We start from the raw sequence: 18,133 nt of genomic DNA, 5'->3' as shown, positions 1-18,133 counted from the left end.
CCTGTGCTTGGTCTATAAAAGTAACATTTGCTGACTATCACAATGTATTTTCTTCATTTATTTTAGTGTTTCTCAAGGCCAAGAAGTTGCACTTTGGAATGACTTTATTATTGTATCATGTTTGTGATCTCAGTTTGTTCTACAGAATAAAACATCTGAATGAGTGCTCATCCAAGACTGGCGATTCCATACTTTTTGCCAGGGGTTGTATTAAATGTGAAATTCCATAGCTCTGGGGATGGATTCTGGTATCTCTAATCCAGGCAGGGTACAGACTTTTTTTGTACCTTGTACGTGGTCTTCAGGATCACCCTTTTTCTGACCTCTCCCCTCATGTCCATATTGATACGTTTTAGTTTTAAAATGCACTACTTTTATGCTACGGTTATGCCTGGCATCCGTACTACTCTGGAGTTTTCGAGCCCCTAAAATAAAGACTTTTGGAAACGATGATGCAGACCCTCATGTTCACTTCCCGAGTGGGGAAAAAAAATTATATATATATATTAAATAAATTAAATGCCAAGTCACCACCCCAATGCCAAATCATAAAGTGGAAGGATGATCCACTGTGGCAACCTCTAATGGGAGCAGTCGAAAGAACAACTCGTATATGATTACACATGGTAGTAATTTAGTAAGCATTATCTTTATTAGATACATCTGGTGATAGTAGTCAGCGTGACGAGCATGTTTGTATCCAAGACTGATAACTCGGTCAGGTGCAAATCTAACATGGTTGAAAGGCTCGACCTGCTTATGGGATTTATTTGCTGAGGTAGGTGAGTGAACACAGGGATATTCCTACATGTCCCAAAAGTGCACAAACGCCATACCATTATGACAATACGAATAGTCTAATGTGTAACACACACACACGTCTCACCTATAGTGGCTTTTGTATCCATGATCAGTCCCTCAATGCTGGGTCCTTCCTCCAGTTCTGTAAGATACAGAAAATGAGATGAACACAAACACTTAATATACATAGCTGAACAGTTAATCATTAAATGGTTTGCAAGCTTGCATATAATGCTCACTGGGTGAACAGACTTACAGTACTGCCTTTGCCCAAAATAAGAGTCTTGGACATTTTTTCACTTGCAACTAAAAAGAAAAATTGGTTCATTTTCATATTCTACCTGCTTGAGACAGGCAACTGGAACGGATACAGTGACAGTGAAAGCAATCCTATCACAAAGAAGTCCAAAATAGAGGAAATGGTCTATTTGTACTTCCAGCTAATCGGCTAGTAACCAGCTTATACTGGCTGCAACAAACCTAACGAGAAGGGTCACAGAGTAAAAGTTTCAAAATGTCATTAATGACAAGGTGCAAAAATTCTGACACTGAAAATACTGATTTTAATTTTAATTGACTGTTGATGAAAGCATGATTCACCAAAAATAAAACTTTTTTGCTTAATTTTTTTTTTGATAAAAATTGTATTTAAGCACAAAACACCAACAAAAGAGGTAATGGTGGTGCATCATGTGTGGCGCTGTAGTATGCATAACCAATCAGCGATTCATGGAGCTCACACCATGACTTCCTGTTGGTGCCAATTTCACCCAGGAACCAAAAACCCTGCAACTGGAGCCCTCAGTGCTGAATCGGTAGCCAGTGGGAAAAAGAGAGTTCCAGTTTTCTACTGCTGAAAAGTTTATTTTGTGCAGTTTAAAAAAATAAATAAAAAACCTAGATAGAACTCGACGCCAACAGCGTCGATGGGGATGCCTCCGCTCGGTAGACTACACGCCTTATTAAGTTGTGATTTGGGGATGGACATTTGACCTCACAGTAGTCTTGACCTGGTGAAATTACTTGCATCAACTTTGGAGATATTGTGTTCAGAAGGTTTTCGGACAGACATTTGACCTCACAGTGACCTTGACCTTAGACCTTTTGATCTCAAAATCTAATCAGTTCATGTTTGTCCCAAAGTGCACAAATGGTGAAAGTTTGGTGAAATTCCTTTCATTAGCCTTTGAGATATTGCGTTCACAAGGTTGCGGGATGGACGCATGCACGGACAGACGGACAACCCAAAAACATAATGCCTCCTGCACCTTACGGTGGTGGAGGCATAAAAAAAAAGCTCTTAAAAAACAAACAAAACCATATGCATCTCAAAAAAAATTTTGCTGCATCCCAAACAGTCACAGGAGTAGTGATGGCTTTCTGAAGTGTCTACAGTACCGTGTTAAACATAGCTATGTATCATGACACTGCTTATTGGCACTAGACACTGAAGGTGGAGAACATGGATGGAAGCACACTCACGGGTGTGGACGGACTCTGACGCTTTGGGGCTGTCGTGCTCCAGCTGAGGAGTCAAGGTGACTGTTCCGTTCTGCTCCGAGAGTGAAGGGGAGGCCATGTCCCAACTGTTGCCAGCCTGTCAAACATGCAGAAGTGAGGCTGTGGTTTAATCAATTCAATTTATTTCTAAAAAATACATGAAGGCTTAGATGCAGTTATATGCCAAGGAGAAAAGATGGGTTGTAAGGCAAGATTTAAATGTGTCAATAGTTGATGCAGATCTTACTCTAAAAGGTAGTGTATTCCACAGTTTAGGGGCAGCTACTGAGAATGCACGATCACACTTGTGTTTTAATCACAAACGTGGGATGGTTAGCAATAATTTATTAGAGGACTGAAGTTCCCTGCCTGAAGTATAAGGACCAATCACACTGCTGATGTACTGTGGCGCCAGACCATGGAGTGCCTTCAAAACAAACCATAAAATTTTAAAAAATTGTTCATATACTTGACTGAAGGCCAGTTGCCATGACTGGTGAAATACTGTCTCTTATTCTCGGACCAGTAAGAAGTCTAGCAACGGCATTTTGGACAAGTTACAGATGGGAAAGCAAAGAGTGACCAACCCCCATGTAAAGGGAATCGATGCAATCAAAGAGGGTATTTAAAGAACGGATATCCCCTGGTTTCAGAGGTAGGTAGAAGAGCAATTCCAGCGTTATGGACGTGACACTTGAACTCAAAATGGCAACAAATGACCCAGTGCATGTTTTATTGTCTCCCAGTATTTAAACAGGTGTTGCATATTTTAAGGCTGTACCATACTGGAGAAGTGATAGAACAAGAACAATTCCCATAGTACATCTAGGGCATGCCAGAAAATGCCAATAAAAGATGCGTTATGGATGTGACAGAAAAGGTATCACTTTTCTTGGGTGACTGTACATTTTTATCAAACTCCGTGAAATTGTAAACCTAATGTCGAAATGGAGATATCCATTTGATAGAGGGGTCCAAGGTGAATATTAAAAAATCTTTATTTAAAATATTTTGTATTTCATGCAGAGTTTCGGAAGGAAACTGTGACGAAATTCCGTTATGGATGTGACGCGTCTGAAATAGACATGGCATATGTTTAGAAAATCAGCAATTTAACCACCATAACCCTTTGAAAAACTCTAAATATCAGCTAAAACTATCAAAGTTCTTAAATAATATTTAGGATGGCTATTGTTTTCTGGATTTTAGCATACATTTCTGTGGCTTGTGGCAATAATATAGAATTGTACATGATCAAAGTTGATTTTAGCTTGGGTTTTACATTATAAGAAAGAAAGACTGACAGTGACATATTAGGTTGGTTACAAATTGGTTCAACTTATTCACATCTGTAAAATACAGGCCTAGGTGATATCTCTGGGAGTGGTTTTGATGTATTACATGTTGCTTTATTTTTGCATGGTGAGGTTGACATTTACATGGAATTGCCCAGAACTGGGTATCATCTGCATGACCATGATCTCAAATTATGTATTTCTGGAAGATTTTACTCTGTGGGAGCAAATATAAGAAAACAAAATACAGCCTTGTGGTAAACCATAGGCAATAGAAGCTGAAGATTGAGTTACATTTTCTGTTTGCGTGGGTAAATGTATGTTCTTTTTGGCAGGACCAAAACCAGCCTAATGTGTTACCCCGAATCCCCACTGCGAGATTAAAACACTCCAAAATGATGCGGTAATCAATTCTACCAAATGCTACCAAGGTCAAACATGATTAAAACTGCACATGGAAGCACCAAGTCATTAGTTGGTTTTAGAAGAGCCGAGTCTGTGCTATGATGCATCCTAAGACCTGACTGATACTTATCCAGAATGCTGTTTTTACGCAAGTGTGCAGACAGCTGGGAAGTCTCTTAGACTTTTGATAGAAACCGCAATTTCAAGATTGAGCTATAATTATTAAAAAGAGATAAACCAATAAACCGTGCGTTAATAAAGGGTCCAGGTAAGGTTTTTTGACAAGGGGGCTGAAGCACAGAAGGTTTAAAACAAGATGGAACAGTTCCAGTAGTGAGACTACAATTAATAATGGCCAGAACACTCCAGACCAACAGCCAAAAGACCCAGAGAGGCAGAGCATATGAAGGCTTCAGAATGCTCACAGACTGGTGGACGAATGGCAGATCTTCACTTTATTCAAAAAAAGTGAGAAATTTCTCATAAGTTTCAAAGTTCTCTGCAGCGTATAGAGATAAAAACTACAATAATACTATTTAAAAAAGGCCTTCAGGCCAGAGATCAGTTCTGAAAATTTACTAGCTCTTGCTTACATACCTGCAAACTCATGAGGGTTGAAAAAGGTGACAAACTACCGGTAACCCCCCGGCCCCCTTAAACAGCGCGCGATCAAGGAAAATAAAGGGAAAAGACAACATTTACTCATTTTTAGCTTTGCAATTTTCAGTTTTGCATCTGACACCTCATTACATTACCATTAAGGAAGGAAAAGTATAAAAAGTAAAATCTGAATTTAAAAAAGTAATTTTTGAAGTGTGACACTGGAAACTTTCTTCAGCAGACCAGTTCATCATTTTTTAGACCTTTTGGCCCGAACAAGCCGTTCAAGGGCATGTTTATGCTGCTCTGCCATGTGCCTCTTTCGCGCCATGCTATCCTTCTTCACCACCTCTGCCCTATTACCAGCAGCACTGGTAGATGGCTGGACACCAAATTCAGCCCTCCTTTCCTTCAGTGCTGCCAAATTCATGGGGTGTGTGTGTGTGTGTGTGTGTGTGTGTGTGTGTGTGTGTGTGTGAGAGAGAGAGAGAATCTCTCTCACACTCTTACACGCACAACTAACTGGTTCTCTGAATACAACCGAGATCAACACATATTACGTTATACTTTTGACAATCCCACCAATAGTTTCACATAAAAATGATTTCTCTTACCCAAAACACGCGTTTATAGATCCTTATGTTCAACAAAAAATGACTTTATTCAAACTGATTTGACTTTTTTTTTTCTGTTTTGTTTCAGCCCACAGAAACATCTTCCGTGTCGCGCGTTCGGTTCAAACGTAACAGCCCCGCCCCTTGCGTCTTACGTCATAAAAACGCGACTCACAGACCACCAAATCACAGGTACCAAAAAAACCACCCTAAAGCCTCTTTAAATCGCACTCATCGTAACACAGCTTTCTCCGCATACTAAAAATGTTTTTCCATCTCCAGATGTAATATAGAGTTCCGGAAAAAAATCAGAAAATATGATTCCGTGAGGGGCGGCACGGTGGTGTAGTGGTTAGCGCTGTCGCCTCAGAGCAAGAAGGTCCTGGGTTCGAGCCCCGGGGCCGGCGAGGGCCTTTCTGTGTGGAGTTTGCATGTTCTCCCCGTGTCCGCGTGCGTTTCCCCCACAGTCCAAAGACATGCAGGTTAGGTTAACTGGTGACTCTAAATTGACCGTAGGTGTGAATGAGAGTGTGAATGGTTGTCTGTGTCTATGTGTCAGCCTTGTGATGACCTGGCGACTTGTCCAGGGTGTACCCCGCCTTTCGCCCGTAGTCAGCTGGGATAGGCTCCAGCTTGCCTGCGACCCTGTAGAAGGATAAAGCGGCTAGAGATAATGAGATGAGATGAGATGAGATGATTCCGTGAGCTGTTTTCAAGACTCAGTGTCCCGTTCTGCATTGCGTTTGGATGATCTCTCTCTCCTATACACACCCGTATTCAAGAAAACCCCGCCTCTATTCAGTTACAATTCGCGGATACTGTCCAGCGTTCTGTAAGCCTATTGGCTCGTTGGAATGTCATCCAATCAGAGAGACGTTTGAAGTATGAAGAAGGCGGAAATGGTCTGAATGTGGGTGTGAGGAGAAAAGTAGTAGTAGTACTTTGAAACCAAATGTTCGGCAACGTAACCTCGCACACACACCCCCCAAAAAAAAAAAAAAAAAACCTCTTCGGATCTACACGATTCACACAAGTGACCTATTTTGGGATCAAAACGGCAAATTTTGCCGAAAGGTGACTAGTTTGCAGGTATGTGCTTAGGGCAGTGGGCATGTGCCGTCCTTGATTGCCATGCAATGGAGTAGTAAGGTGTCTCCTTCCCTCCACTAGCTTGGAGTGGTGCCTCGAGCAAACACTAGCAAACCCCTCACTCTTCCTGGTCAGGGTTACAACCGAAGACTGGACTCGGCAGACTGCGTGGAAGAGACCACCATCTGGTAGCTGAACAAACAGGAAGGTGGACCCAGCAAAAAAGTGTTTGTGGAGCACGATCAGGGCACAGTGCAACATGTAGAACACTGTTAGTCATCCATAGCATCCTGACCTAGCTCCAGCCATCTTGAGTCCGTCTTGCCTCTGGACCCAGTTAGGTCAGGACGAGAGAGTGAAGCTGACAGCTGCACAACTCTCTCTCTCACTCTAATCCAAGTCATGAAGGTTCCTTGCTGCTTTAACGGAGTGCTGATACTTTGCTAGACAATCTTTTATTACTTCATATGAGAGTTTATCTTTCTTCCATTTACGCCCCCTTTTCTCTGTGTCCACACTGCAGGAACTGAGAATGATTACGGTTCCTAGAATGTGGTTTTGAAAAACCTTTTTCGCTCCTATTTCGGTAGGTACTCTCCCAACACAGAGAAACCATGACTGATGCAAGTGTACGTATAATGCAAAATAAAGAATTTACTGTCAGCTCAACACTTCCTGGTCTCCCCCATTCTACGGCGCAGTGGAATGATCCGTTTCTATAGAAATATGCGAGCAAAACATGGACACAAGAAAGTGGACAAGTTTAAATCCTAATGCTGCTAGATCGTCGTTTTCACAGCAAACCAAGAACACTGGTGGACAAGATGCGCATTCATATTCACTTCACTTTTCCTCCTGGTGATGTGAATACAAACAGGGAAAAAAAAAAAAAAGCCCTTGAAGGTATATAGTTCTCAAGGGAGCTCCTCGGGGGTAGTTCCTCTCAATAAGGCCCTAGAACTGTTTGGTCAGAAAGCACCTTAAAGGGCGTACTCTCGCTAGGCCCGATTGCCTTGTACTACTCCTGAGAGCAATCATCATCCCCCCTCCATACTCCCCCACTGGTTTGTGCTCCTACTGTTCTGGTCCCAAGTGTGATTACGTCACGATGCAGCTTTACTCACAGACTACAATTCTCATTCATCAATAAAGGTGAGAACCAGACCTGTTGTTAACCCAAATATCCTTCAGTGAATCGAAAAGTGCACGCTATAGTGTTCACGTTCCATGTGGTTAGTGATCACTCTGTGCACAATCCAAACTCAGCCACGCCGCTTCCATACGGTCCAAGTAAACCACAGCCGAGCACAGTATGGCGAGATCGCACTAGTCAAACGAACTGAACATTGTGGGTCAAACGTGCTCAGGTGGGGTACGGATCGCTTTGTGCGAGTACACCGTAAGTGTACAAGTTTCATTAATGGACCAAGGCTGAGTTTTCACTTTTGGCCCTCATCTGAGCTATGAAGACCAGGATATATCTGTACAAGTAGAATTAAATATAAGTCGCTCCTCTAGATTCTTGCAAGAAAAGGAGGGGTCAGTACTGCAGAGAGATGATGTAGCTAAATAGGCTACATCTATAATTTTATACATTCAAATACATGAGTTTTCTAGCACATTCATATGCACGAGTGTATGCTCTTTACCACCTAAAACACATTATACTAAGGTAATGACTGTGTGGCCTACCTGAGTGTGCTCATCAAAGAAGTCGGTCTCTTTCTTCTCTGGTGCTGGGGTCAGAGTATTTCCTGAATTATCGATCCACAGCTGATGGGTGGAAAAAAAAAAAAAATCATCACACTCCCATTACCAACAATGCAAGTCCACACATCCTGTTCAAGCAAAGCATTCTAAACAAAAAGTATCAAGATAGAGTCTTATGCTATGATGAGCAGCATCATTCCTGGATACATAAACACTGATGTAAGGTGGAGTTTGAACCAGGAAGACTGTGGCTCTTGGTCAAAGTTTCACCAAGCCTGTGAACGTGGAAACCATATCAGAGTTTGCATAGGTTAACAATACTGTTTATGATATGTACTATGAAGATACACAATATCTATGTTTTCAAGGATGAAGTAAACATACCGTATTGGCTCGAATATAAGACGGTGTTTTTGTTGTAAAAAATAGCTCTTAAAAAGGGGGGTCGTCTTAAATTCGCGGACTAGACAAAATGCCGCCAAAAACGAAAGTGAAAGTGAGGACAGTGAGAGTGAGCAAAGTGAGGCTGAGGATCTCTGTGCTGAGTAGCTGTAATTTAGCAAACTACCCTTTCCATTGTTTCAGTTGTTTATTATTGTAAACCTTAATGTATTGTTTAATGCATTGTTTAAAGCATTTGCACTGTTCTGCAAATTTATTCCATATACCCGTAGGCTATGGGAAGTTAATGCATTGACATTCTGAAGTTTATGAACTTTCAATCTAAACCTGACAAATTTGTTGAATTAATGCAATTTAAATGTTTTAATTTGGCTTGTCTAGTAACCTGCAGTTTAGCCTCTTTTTTTACTTCTATGAAAAGTGTTCACGGAAATGAGACTGAAATGACCTCTATTTAAATGTGAAAAACAAAAGCCTCTAATTTTAAACAGAATTTTGAAATAAATATGCTTTATATGAATGAACATTTGGTCTTCAAAAAACTTTTTCCCCAAAGATGAACTTGGAAAAGGGGGGGTCGTCTTACATTCAGGGTCGTCTTATATTCGGGCCAATACGGTATATGGGATAATGGAACTGAAACATAAAACCGATTTTAGCCAAACCATGGAAATGCTAAGAATGTGGGGAGATTATTACAAAATGTTGAATCATTTATAAATTCATCTCAACAACTTCTCCTTTGCTACCTAGATATACTCAGGTTTATTATTTAAAAAAAAAAAAAAAAAAAAAAACACATTCCTTGCAGGATTAGAACATCTGTAACATGTAGGGGTAGTCGTTGCCTTAGCACTAATGTTGACGCAATTAGCAGAATTTTCTGATCGTTTTTCTGGCAGCTATTAGCATCATTACCTTTATAAACTCAACTGGTTTATTTATAGCCACAGTCTGTGCTGTAAAGGCACTCTGACAGTAAAAATGGTTAGGAAAAAGCTGACAAAAAGCAGAATTTACACCCAAAAAAAAGTAAGTATGCAAGGCCTTCAATATACATTTGCTTAAAGATCATTATGTCAGAACCAGTACATTGCTTCATTATTCATCCCATATTATGGCCAAGAGGAAAAATATCACTGCCCACAGAACGACATCTGTTCAACTGTACCAGGGCTAGATTTCTCATTCTTGTGCCTACATACAGGATATTTCCTATTATTCTATCCACATTCATGCACTCTGATTGGCTGCCAGCTCATATACCGTGAGTAGAGAAAAACAAAATGGCAGAACATGTTGCTGAACCAACAGAGGACGAAATAAAAACCCTACTGGAAAACAAAACCCCAAAAATTGTTAAAGTATTTAAAATAAACAGAAATGGCTCAAAGAAGATACGTTTTTCCACCCCAATATCTCCTGTTCCACACTCCAGCCCAGTCAGTGGTGGTAATGCACCTTTAAAGTGCTGATGACACGTTTTTGACATCTTTGGCGATGTTTTATAACATAAAAAGTAATTCCAGATGATCCATATATTAAAATTCACGAAGGCGCCTATTTTACAAGTTATGATAAAAAAACGCGGCTATTTGGGCAAATTTGACAGGGCTGCAGCACCCAGGAGACAAAAGAGGAGGAGGAGCTATATGACGTCAGCGAAAGAACCTTCCTCCTCACTTACCAGTTTGTTGTTGATGCGACAGGTGTTCAGTTTATCATTATTAGTATTTTTATTAGACATATATATATATATATATATATATATATATATATATATATATATATATATATATATATATATATAGAGAGAGAGAGAGAGAGAGAGAGAGAGAGAGAGAGAGAGAGAGAGAGTTATTATGCCTTCGCGTTGTGTTGCCGGCTTTTGCTCCAAAACCCACAAGGATGGGGTAAGTTTATTCAAGTTTCCCAGAGATCCCGAGCTGCATGCGAAGTGAGTGAAGCAAGTCAGGCGCACTCGTGACAAGTGGGAGCCCTCACCAACATCCGTCCTGTGCTCTGAACACTTCGATTTGGATTGTTTTGACACCCTTCCCAGCTTAAAAGAACCTGTTGGGTGTTCAGTTCAGCACAAACGTGTGTTACTACCATCAGCAGTGCCTACACAGTGTTGCCAGATTGGGAGGTTTCCCGCCCAGTTGGGCGGTTTCAAGTGCATTTTGGTGGGTTTTGAACATATTTTGGGCTGGAAAACGTCAGCAGTATCTGGCAACAGATACTGCTGACGTTTTCCAGCCCAAAATATGTTCAAAACCCACCAAAATGCACTTGAAACCGCGCAACTGGGCGGGAAACCTCCCAATCTAGCAACACTGCCAGTATTCCGGAGGGGGTCTACTAGTAGCTATGCCGGATCCAAAGACAGTCCTCCTGTCAGAATGTGTGTTGTGAAATGACATAAGATAAAGGTACGTAGAGCTATAGATTCTACATGATAATCATAAATGTAATCATACACTGAGTGCAGAATTATTAGGCAAGTGAGTATTTTGACCACAACATCCTTTTAATGCATGTTGTCCCACTCCAAGCTGTTTAGGCTTGAAAGCCTACTACCAATTAAGTATATCAGGTGCTGTGCATCTGTGTAATGAGAGGGGGTGTGGTCTAATGACATCAACACGCTATATCAGGTGTGCATAATTATTAGGCAACCTCTTTTCCTCTGGCAAAATGGGTCAGAAGAGAGATCTGACAGACTTTGAAAAGTATAAAATTGTGAGATGTCTTGCAGACGGATGCAGCACTCTTGAAATTGTGAAGATGTTGAAACATGATCACCGAACAATCAAGCGTTTCATTGCAAATAGTCAACAGGGTCGAAAGAAGCGTGTGGGGAAAAAAAAGGCGCAAAATAACTGCACATGATCTGCGGAAAATCAAGCGTGAAGCTGACAAGCAGCCATTAACATCCAGTTCTGCCATATTCCAGAGTTGCAACATTCCTGGAGTGTCAAAGAGTACAAGGTGTGCAATACTGAGGGACATGGCCAAGGTAAGGAAGGCTGAAAAACAACCACCACTGAGTAAGGCACACAAGATAAAACGTCAAGACTGGGCCAAGAAATATCTTAAGACTGATTTTTCTAAGGTGCTGTGGTCTGATGAGATGAGAGTGACTCTTGATGGGCCAGATGGATGGGCCTGTGGCTGGATCAGTAATGGGCACAGAGCTCCACTCCAACTCAGACGCCAGCAAGGTGGAGGTGGAGTACTGCTATGGGCTGGTATCATCAAAGACGAGCTTGTTGGACCTTTTCGAGTTGAGGATGGACTCGAACTCAACTCCCAGACCTACTGTCAGTTCCTGGAAGAAACCTTCTTCAAGCAGTGGTATAGGAAAAAGTCAGCATCTTTCAAGAAGAACATGATTTTCATGCAGGATAACGCTCCATCTCATGCGTCCAAATACTCCACTGCGTGGCTAGCCAGTAAAGGTCTGAAAGGTGAAAAAAATAATGACATGGCCCCCTTGTTCACCTGACCTAAACCCCATAGAGAACCTGTGGTCCATTATAAAACGTGAGGTCTACAAAGAGGGAAAACAGTACACCTCTCTGAACAGCGTCTGGGAGGCCGTGGTTGCTGCTGCACACAATGTTGGTCGTGAACAGATAAAGAAATTGACAGAATCTATGGATGGAAGGCTTTTGAGTGTCCTCATGAAGAAGGGTGGCTATATTGGTCACTGATTTGTTTTTGTTTTGTGTTTGAATGTCAGATGTGTTTATTTGCAAATCTGGAGTTGTCATATCAGTGTACCTGGTGAAAATAAATAAGTGAAATGGCTACATATTTGGTTTTTATTAAGTTGCCTAATAATTCTGCACAGTGAAAGTTACCTGAACACATACATATTCTCCTAAAATGGCCAAAACTAAAAACACCCCACTCTAACTTCCATACATATTCAGCTTTGATATTTATGAGTCTTTTTGTTTGATTGAGAACATAGTTGTTGTTCAATAATAAAACTAATCCTCAAAAATACAACTTGCCTAATAATTCTGCACTCTGTGTAAAGTCGGCGTGATAGTCATGTATTTGCTTGTGAAAGCTTGCGGCTTTCATGTAACTGCCGCCTAGCAACGAGAGGCAAAGGGTAAAGAGGGTAGACTATCAGATTCTATTCGGAAGAGATCAACACAATTCTAGACTCCCAGAAGAGGAAGAGCTAGCACTAGAGTGTTCACCGGCATTTTCATGCGCCATTTCCATTGAGTAGAACCAGAGTAGAACAGCCAGTGAACCGCAGCGTTCTTCCGCTGACGTCACAACATGGCCGCGAGCCACGGACCCAGTTTTCTTGCGCTGTGCAATTAAAAGTTGGATATTTGCGTAACAGCAGCTTCTTTTCATGTAATTATAACAGAAATCTAACATGTTTGCCATGTTGTATAGTTTATTTAAGAAATTGCATGGAGTCATGTTCGTGTCATCAGCCCTTTAAGTTGGTTCACCAACTACTAAAAAACGCTAAAGAAGAAGAAAATCCTCAAAAAAAAGGCAACAAAATATGGAATAAAAACATTTGATGGTAAGAATGTACCTTTTTTTTTTTTTAAGTTTTCAAGAATTATTATAGCAGCATTTTTATCGAATTTGCAAAAAAAAATAAAAATGCTCCATTTCTCAAAATCCAGTCAATGTGGATAGAATAAAACAGTTATTCCATTCAAATCACATCATACATGGCTTATAGCCAACTCGGTGCTACACGTCTCGTCGGCTATCGGCTCACGTACAACTCGATTTCATGAAATAACTTAGTTTCATTACACCTGTAGAATAATTCAAAAGACGTTACTGAATAAGATGCGTCAAGATGAATACCATGTTCTAGGTTTTAAGGTTTAACAGCAAAAGCTGACAAACCTGTTGCGTCTGACCCATTTGCTCAACTCAATTTCATTTCTATAGCGGTTTTAACTACAGTGTCACAAAGCAGCTTTACAAAAATACAGATGTAGATGAATTTCCTTCATGAGCAAGCCAGAGGAAATGACAGTCAGTGAGGAAAATCTCCCTGAGACAACACAAGGAAGAAACCTTGAGAGAAACCAGACTCAAAAGACAGTCTTTATGATTACAGTATTACTGTATGTTTGTGTAATAAGGCATATTTTTGGTCTTCAAGCTGTTGCACGTTTGAAACATATAGAAATTTCCTACAGATCTCTTACATCAGTGCCGTATTTGGAGAGTGCTGCATTGGCGAGCTGTCTAATCTTCTCCCGGTACATCTGCGCCGCACGGCTGTTGTACTTCGCGTTGGTGTCGTTGGTAGTGCAGCCATGCTGACGGAAAAAAGCCATCTTCACCCAGACGCCATGGTGGAAAAGAGCAACAAGGAACAATGTTTAAAATGACATTCATGCATTTTGTGCATGATGGTGGACATGAATTAGAGAAGGATGAATAGTGGAACTTACCGCATTGGCATTTCCTCCAACCTGCATACATCGGAGCTGAAACCAGCTCCAGTTGGAGTCCAACTCTGTGGATCTGGAAATAATGCCAAGTCAGAGGAGTTAGTAAAAAAGCTAGTGCTTTCTGTGGATTTAAAATGGGGCAAAGGGTTAAAGAAGCTTATTTAAAAAAAAAAAAAAAATTCAAATCTTATACAATTCCATCTATTAAACTTTTAGACACAATTTTTTACAAATCTTATCTAATGCACCTTAAAACGGTGAGTAACTTGGAATTGTAACGGATCACTATCCTGAATAGTACCAATTTTGTTCTTGAGAACTTTTTCCCCTTAATATACCGTACATGCTTTCACATCTAAGGCCGAATCCCATTTCACCCCTTGGACCAACCCCTTGGTCCTTCCCCTCCATTTTGCGCGTTCACGTGAAGGGGTAGGGGTATCCCAATCCCAGTTAACGCGGAGGGGTAGGGGAAGGGGTAGGGCTTCTGTACCCCTCCAAACGGAGATTTTCCTGGAGCTGACTCCGAACGAAGGGGTTTGAGTGATTTCCCACAATGCCATGCGGATTTCAGCGAGATTTCATGCGGATTTCAGAAAGATGGCGGTTCCCGCGGCGAAAGATTGTCATAAATGTATTTTCTCCATTATTTACGTGTTTTAAGTTGTTATCCAGAGGAAACACGCCGCTTGATTCGCTTTCGAGCTGAGAATGAGCAGCGATTTCTGAAATCCAAGCTGCTGCTAAAAAGCTTTGGGAGTGAGTATTGTTTTCGGTTGCTTGACTGCGTATGTTTTGTTCTGTTATTCTCGCTTTTATTGTTTACATGAGTGTTCTGACACCTCATTCTGTCGGATGTGGTGCACGAAGCGCCAAAGATATCCCATTCAGTGGTGTTAGTTAACAAATCACACCCTGCCAGCAGAGATCTCTGGCTCTGACTGTAGCGGCTGGTCGCAGCCAATGACGCATTTGGTCGCGTTTTGCTAACGTAAACGCTGACGGAGGTACGCGATGACGTATGCGATCGTTGAAGGGCTATCCCAATACGTAAGGGTTGAATTTCAAGCCCTATCCCTTGTAGCTCAGTTTCAAGGGGAAGGGCCAAGGGGAAGGGGGAGGGGTAGAAATTAGAATTGGGATTGGGCCTTAGAGACAACAGAAGTAACACCAGAATGGAACGATCTGTGAAATTATCAGCTTTGTAGAAAAGACACAATTTTAAATCCATATACAGTCAGATATTTACAATATTGTACACCGATCAGCCATAAAATTAAAAAACACTGATGGGTGACATGAATAACATTGATCCATTACACTGGTACCTGTCAAGGGGTGGGATATACTGTATTACGTAGCAAGAGAACAGCCAGTTCTTGAAGTAGATGTGTTGGAAGCAGGAAAAATGAGCAAGCATAAGGATCTGAACAACTCTGACAAGGGCCAAACTGTGATGGCTAGATGACTGGGTCTGAGCATCAACAAAATGCTACATCTTGTGGGGTGTTCCTGGTATGCAGTGGTTAGTACCTATCAAAAGTGGTCCAAGGAAGGACAACCGGTGACAGGGTCCTGGGTGTCGAAGGCTTATTGATTTGCACGGGGCACAAAGGCTAGCCCATATGGTCCAATCCTACAGAAGAGCTACTGTAGCACAAACTGCTGAAATAGTTAAGGTTGACACCTTTCTGTTTTAGCCAGCATTAACTTTTTCAGCAGTTTGTGCTACAGTAGCTCTTCTGTAGGATTGGACCATATGGGCTAGCCTTTGTGCCCCGTGCAAATCAATAAGCCTTCGACACCCAGGACCCTGTCACCGGTTGTCCTTCCTTGGACCACTTTTGATAGGTACTAACCACTGCATACCGGGAACACCCCACAAGATGTAACATTTTGTTGATGCTCAGACCCAGTCATCTAGCCATCACAGTTTGGCCCTTGTCAAAGTCGTTCAGATCCTTATGCTTGCCCATTTTTCCTGCTTCCAATACATCAACTTTAAGAACTAACTGTTCTCTTGCTTCCTAATATATCCCACCTCTTGACAGGTGCCAGTGTAATGAAAGAATTAAAAACACTATTCATTTCACCCCTCAGTGGTCATAATGTTATGGCTAATCAGATACGTTCTTACCATCAAATACTTTCATTCCATATTTTGTTGCTTTTTTTGGGGGGTTGTTTTTGAGTAGAATTTTCATTTTGTCCCCAGTTGTTTCAGCAACACACTCCGCCATTTTGTTCATCTCTACTCACGGTATACGAGCCGACAGCCTAGTAGTAGAGTAGCCAATCAGAGTGTGTGATTGCTCATATCCAGTGAATGTGGCTAGAATAAATTCAGACAGCCATCACCCACCACAATCCTTTTTTATTGTTCCCTTTACGTAAACGTTACAAGAACATGACATTTTTAACATCCTCTCTTTTCAGACTCCTCAACTCTCACAATTGCATCAGATGTAAGAAATCTCAACTCTATCGTGCTTTGATTTGTATCATAGTGCTGTTGAATTCTCAAATCTGATTGGTCAGAAAGTGTTGACTTGTATGGCAAACGCACGATATAATCTAACTCTAATAATAAACAGATTTAAAGAACATGTTTTTGTTTAATAAAGAGAAATGCATTATAGTTGACATGGTGTAGCTTTCTGTAAGAAAGCACTTATTTAACAGTTTTCCATTTAGCATTACAGCTATTCCTTTATTTATTTATTTTACCATGGGAAAGTTTTCAGGACAGGAATTTACGCTTTGTGGTTTCTCTGTTACATGACAAGCTGCTTTTTTCTTTGGTCGTATTCAACAGAGAGGAAAAAAAGTGACACTGGTGAGGAAACATGGTCATAGCTGTGATAAGAACTTACTTGTTTCACTTGCATTACAAACTGTTGTAACTAAAGGGATTAAAAAATCATGATCGCTTTAATAAAGCGAACAAAAAGCAATTGTTAGCAAATTGCTGTGGTACAAGAGGAAATAACACCTTGGGACACGCCGTTTTCGGAAAATTATAAAAGACAGGGTGGTGTGAGGCAACCTGACATGAAGCAGAGTTAAAGGAACAGTCCACCGTATTTCCATAATGAAATATGCTCTTATTTGAATTGAGACGAGCTGCTCCGTACCTCTCCGAGCTTTGCGCGACCTCCCAGTCAGTCAGACGCGTTAGCAATGTAGCTAGGCTCAGCATGGCCAATGGTATTTTTTTGGGCTGTAGTTAGATGCGACCAAACTCTTCCACGTTTTTCCTGTTTACATAGGTTTATATGACCAGTGATATGAAACAAGTTCAGTTACACAAATTGAAACGTAGCGATTTTCTATGCTATGGAAAGTCCGCGCTATAATGACAGGCGTACTAACACCTTCTGCGCGCTTCGGCAGCGCATTGATATCTGAGCTCCGCATCAATGCACTGCCGAAGCGCGCATAAGGTGTTAGTACGCCTGTCATTATAGCGCGGACTTTCCATAGAATAGAAAATCGCTACGTTTCAATTTGTGTAACTGAACTTGTTTCATGTCACTGGTCATATAAACCTATGTAAACAGGAAAAACGCGGAAGAGTTTGGTCGCATCTAACTACAGCCCCAAAAAATACCATTGGCCATGCTGAGCCCAGCTACATTGCTAACGCGTCTGACTGCGTCTGACTGACTGGGAGGTCGCGCAAAGCTCGGAGAGGTACGGAACAGCTCGTCTCAATTCAGATAAGAGCATATTTCATTATGGAAATACGGTGGACTGTTCCTTTAAGGCCTCTGCATGCTCTTGCGACAAGGCTTTCGCAGATAGCTTTTCGCAGACAGTTGTAATTTATCGTTGAGTGGGGAGTAATAGGCTGCGGGATGTTATTCATCGCCACAACGCAAGGGGGCGCGAAGTCGCGAAATCGCTAGGAGTAGTTGGTGGGTGTGGTTAGTGGAGTGTTTATCCTCCGGTTACTTATAATGACTAGAACTGGAGTCGTATAGATGTACGTACTTCCTCACTTCCTCGATCAACCGCTCTTCGTGCTGCTCCATCTTCGCTCGTGTTTTTAAAAATGGCGGTCGTGAAAACAAACCAAACCGGGAAAGTAGGGAAGCGGAAGTGCGTGTACAGCGGATGTAGAGTGGACCAATCAGAGCCCTCTTGTCTGCGACGCTGTCTGCGAGGCTTCTGCGGTGGTCACAATTTTTGGGAGGTGCGCGCAGAGCGTCTGCGAAGGTGGGGGGGCTACGCAGACGCTGTCTGCGACGCTATCTGCGAG

At 41.5% G+C, this 18,133-nt stretch overlaps 1 protein-coding gene across 2 annotated transcripts in view; it reads right to left on the bottom strand.

Moving 5' to 3' along the window:
- Nucleotides 1-18,133, bottom strand: part of arfgap2 (ADP-ribosylation factor GTPase activating protein 2) — a 62,573-nt gene that overhangs the window by 23,882 nt on the left and 20,558 nt on the right. For both annotated transcript variants that reach the window (XM_060923406.1, XM_060923408.1), the window contains exons 3-7: nt 13,873-13,945; nt 13,624-13,755; nt 7,997-8,077; nt 2,284-2,398; nt 887-943 (exon numbers count right to left, since the gene is read on the bottom strand). In XM_060923406.1, the coding sequence (XP_060779389.1) occupies nt 887-943; nt 2,284-2,398; nt 7,997-8,077; nt 13,624-13,755; nt 13,873-13,945 (458 nt within the window). The remainder of the gene's footprint in view (nt 1-886; nt 944-2,283; nt 2,399-7,996; nt 8,078-13,623; nt 13,756-13,872; nt 13,946-18,133) is intronic.

Source organism: Neoarius graeffei, chromosome 6 (genome assembly GCF_027579695.1).
Source record: "Neoarius graeffei isolate fNeoGra1 chromosome 6, fNeoGra1.pri, whole genome shotgun sequence".
In the NCBI taxonomy this organism is placed as follows: Eukaryota; Metazoa; Chordata; class Actinopteri; order Siluriformes; family Ariidae; genus Neoarius; species Neoarius graeffei.
Note: the sequence above shows the minus strand (reverse complement) of the source record. Positions and strands in the feature narration are given on the sequence as shown.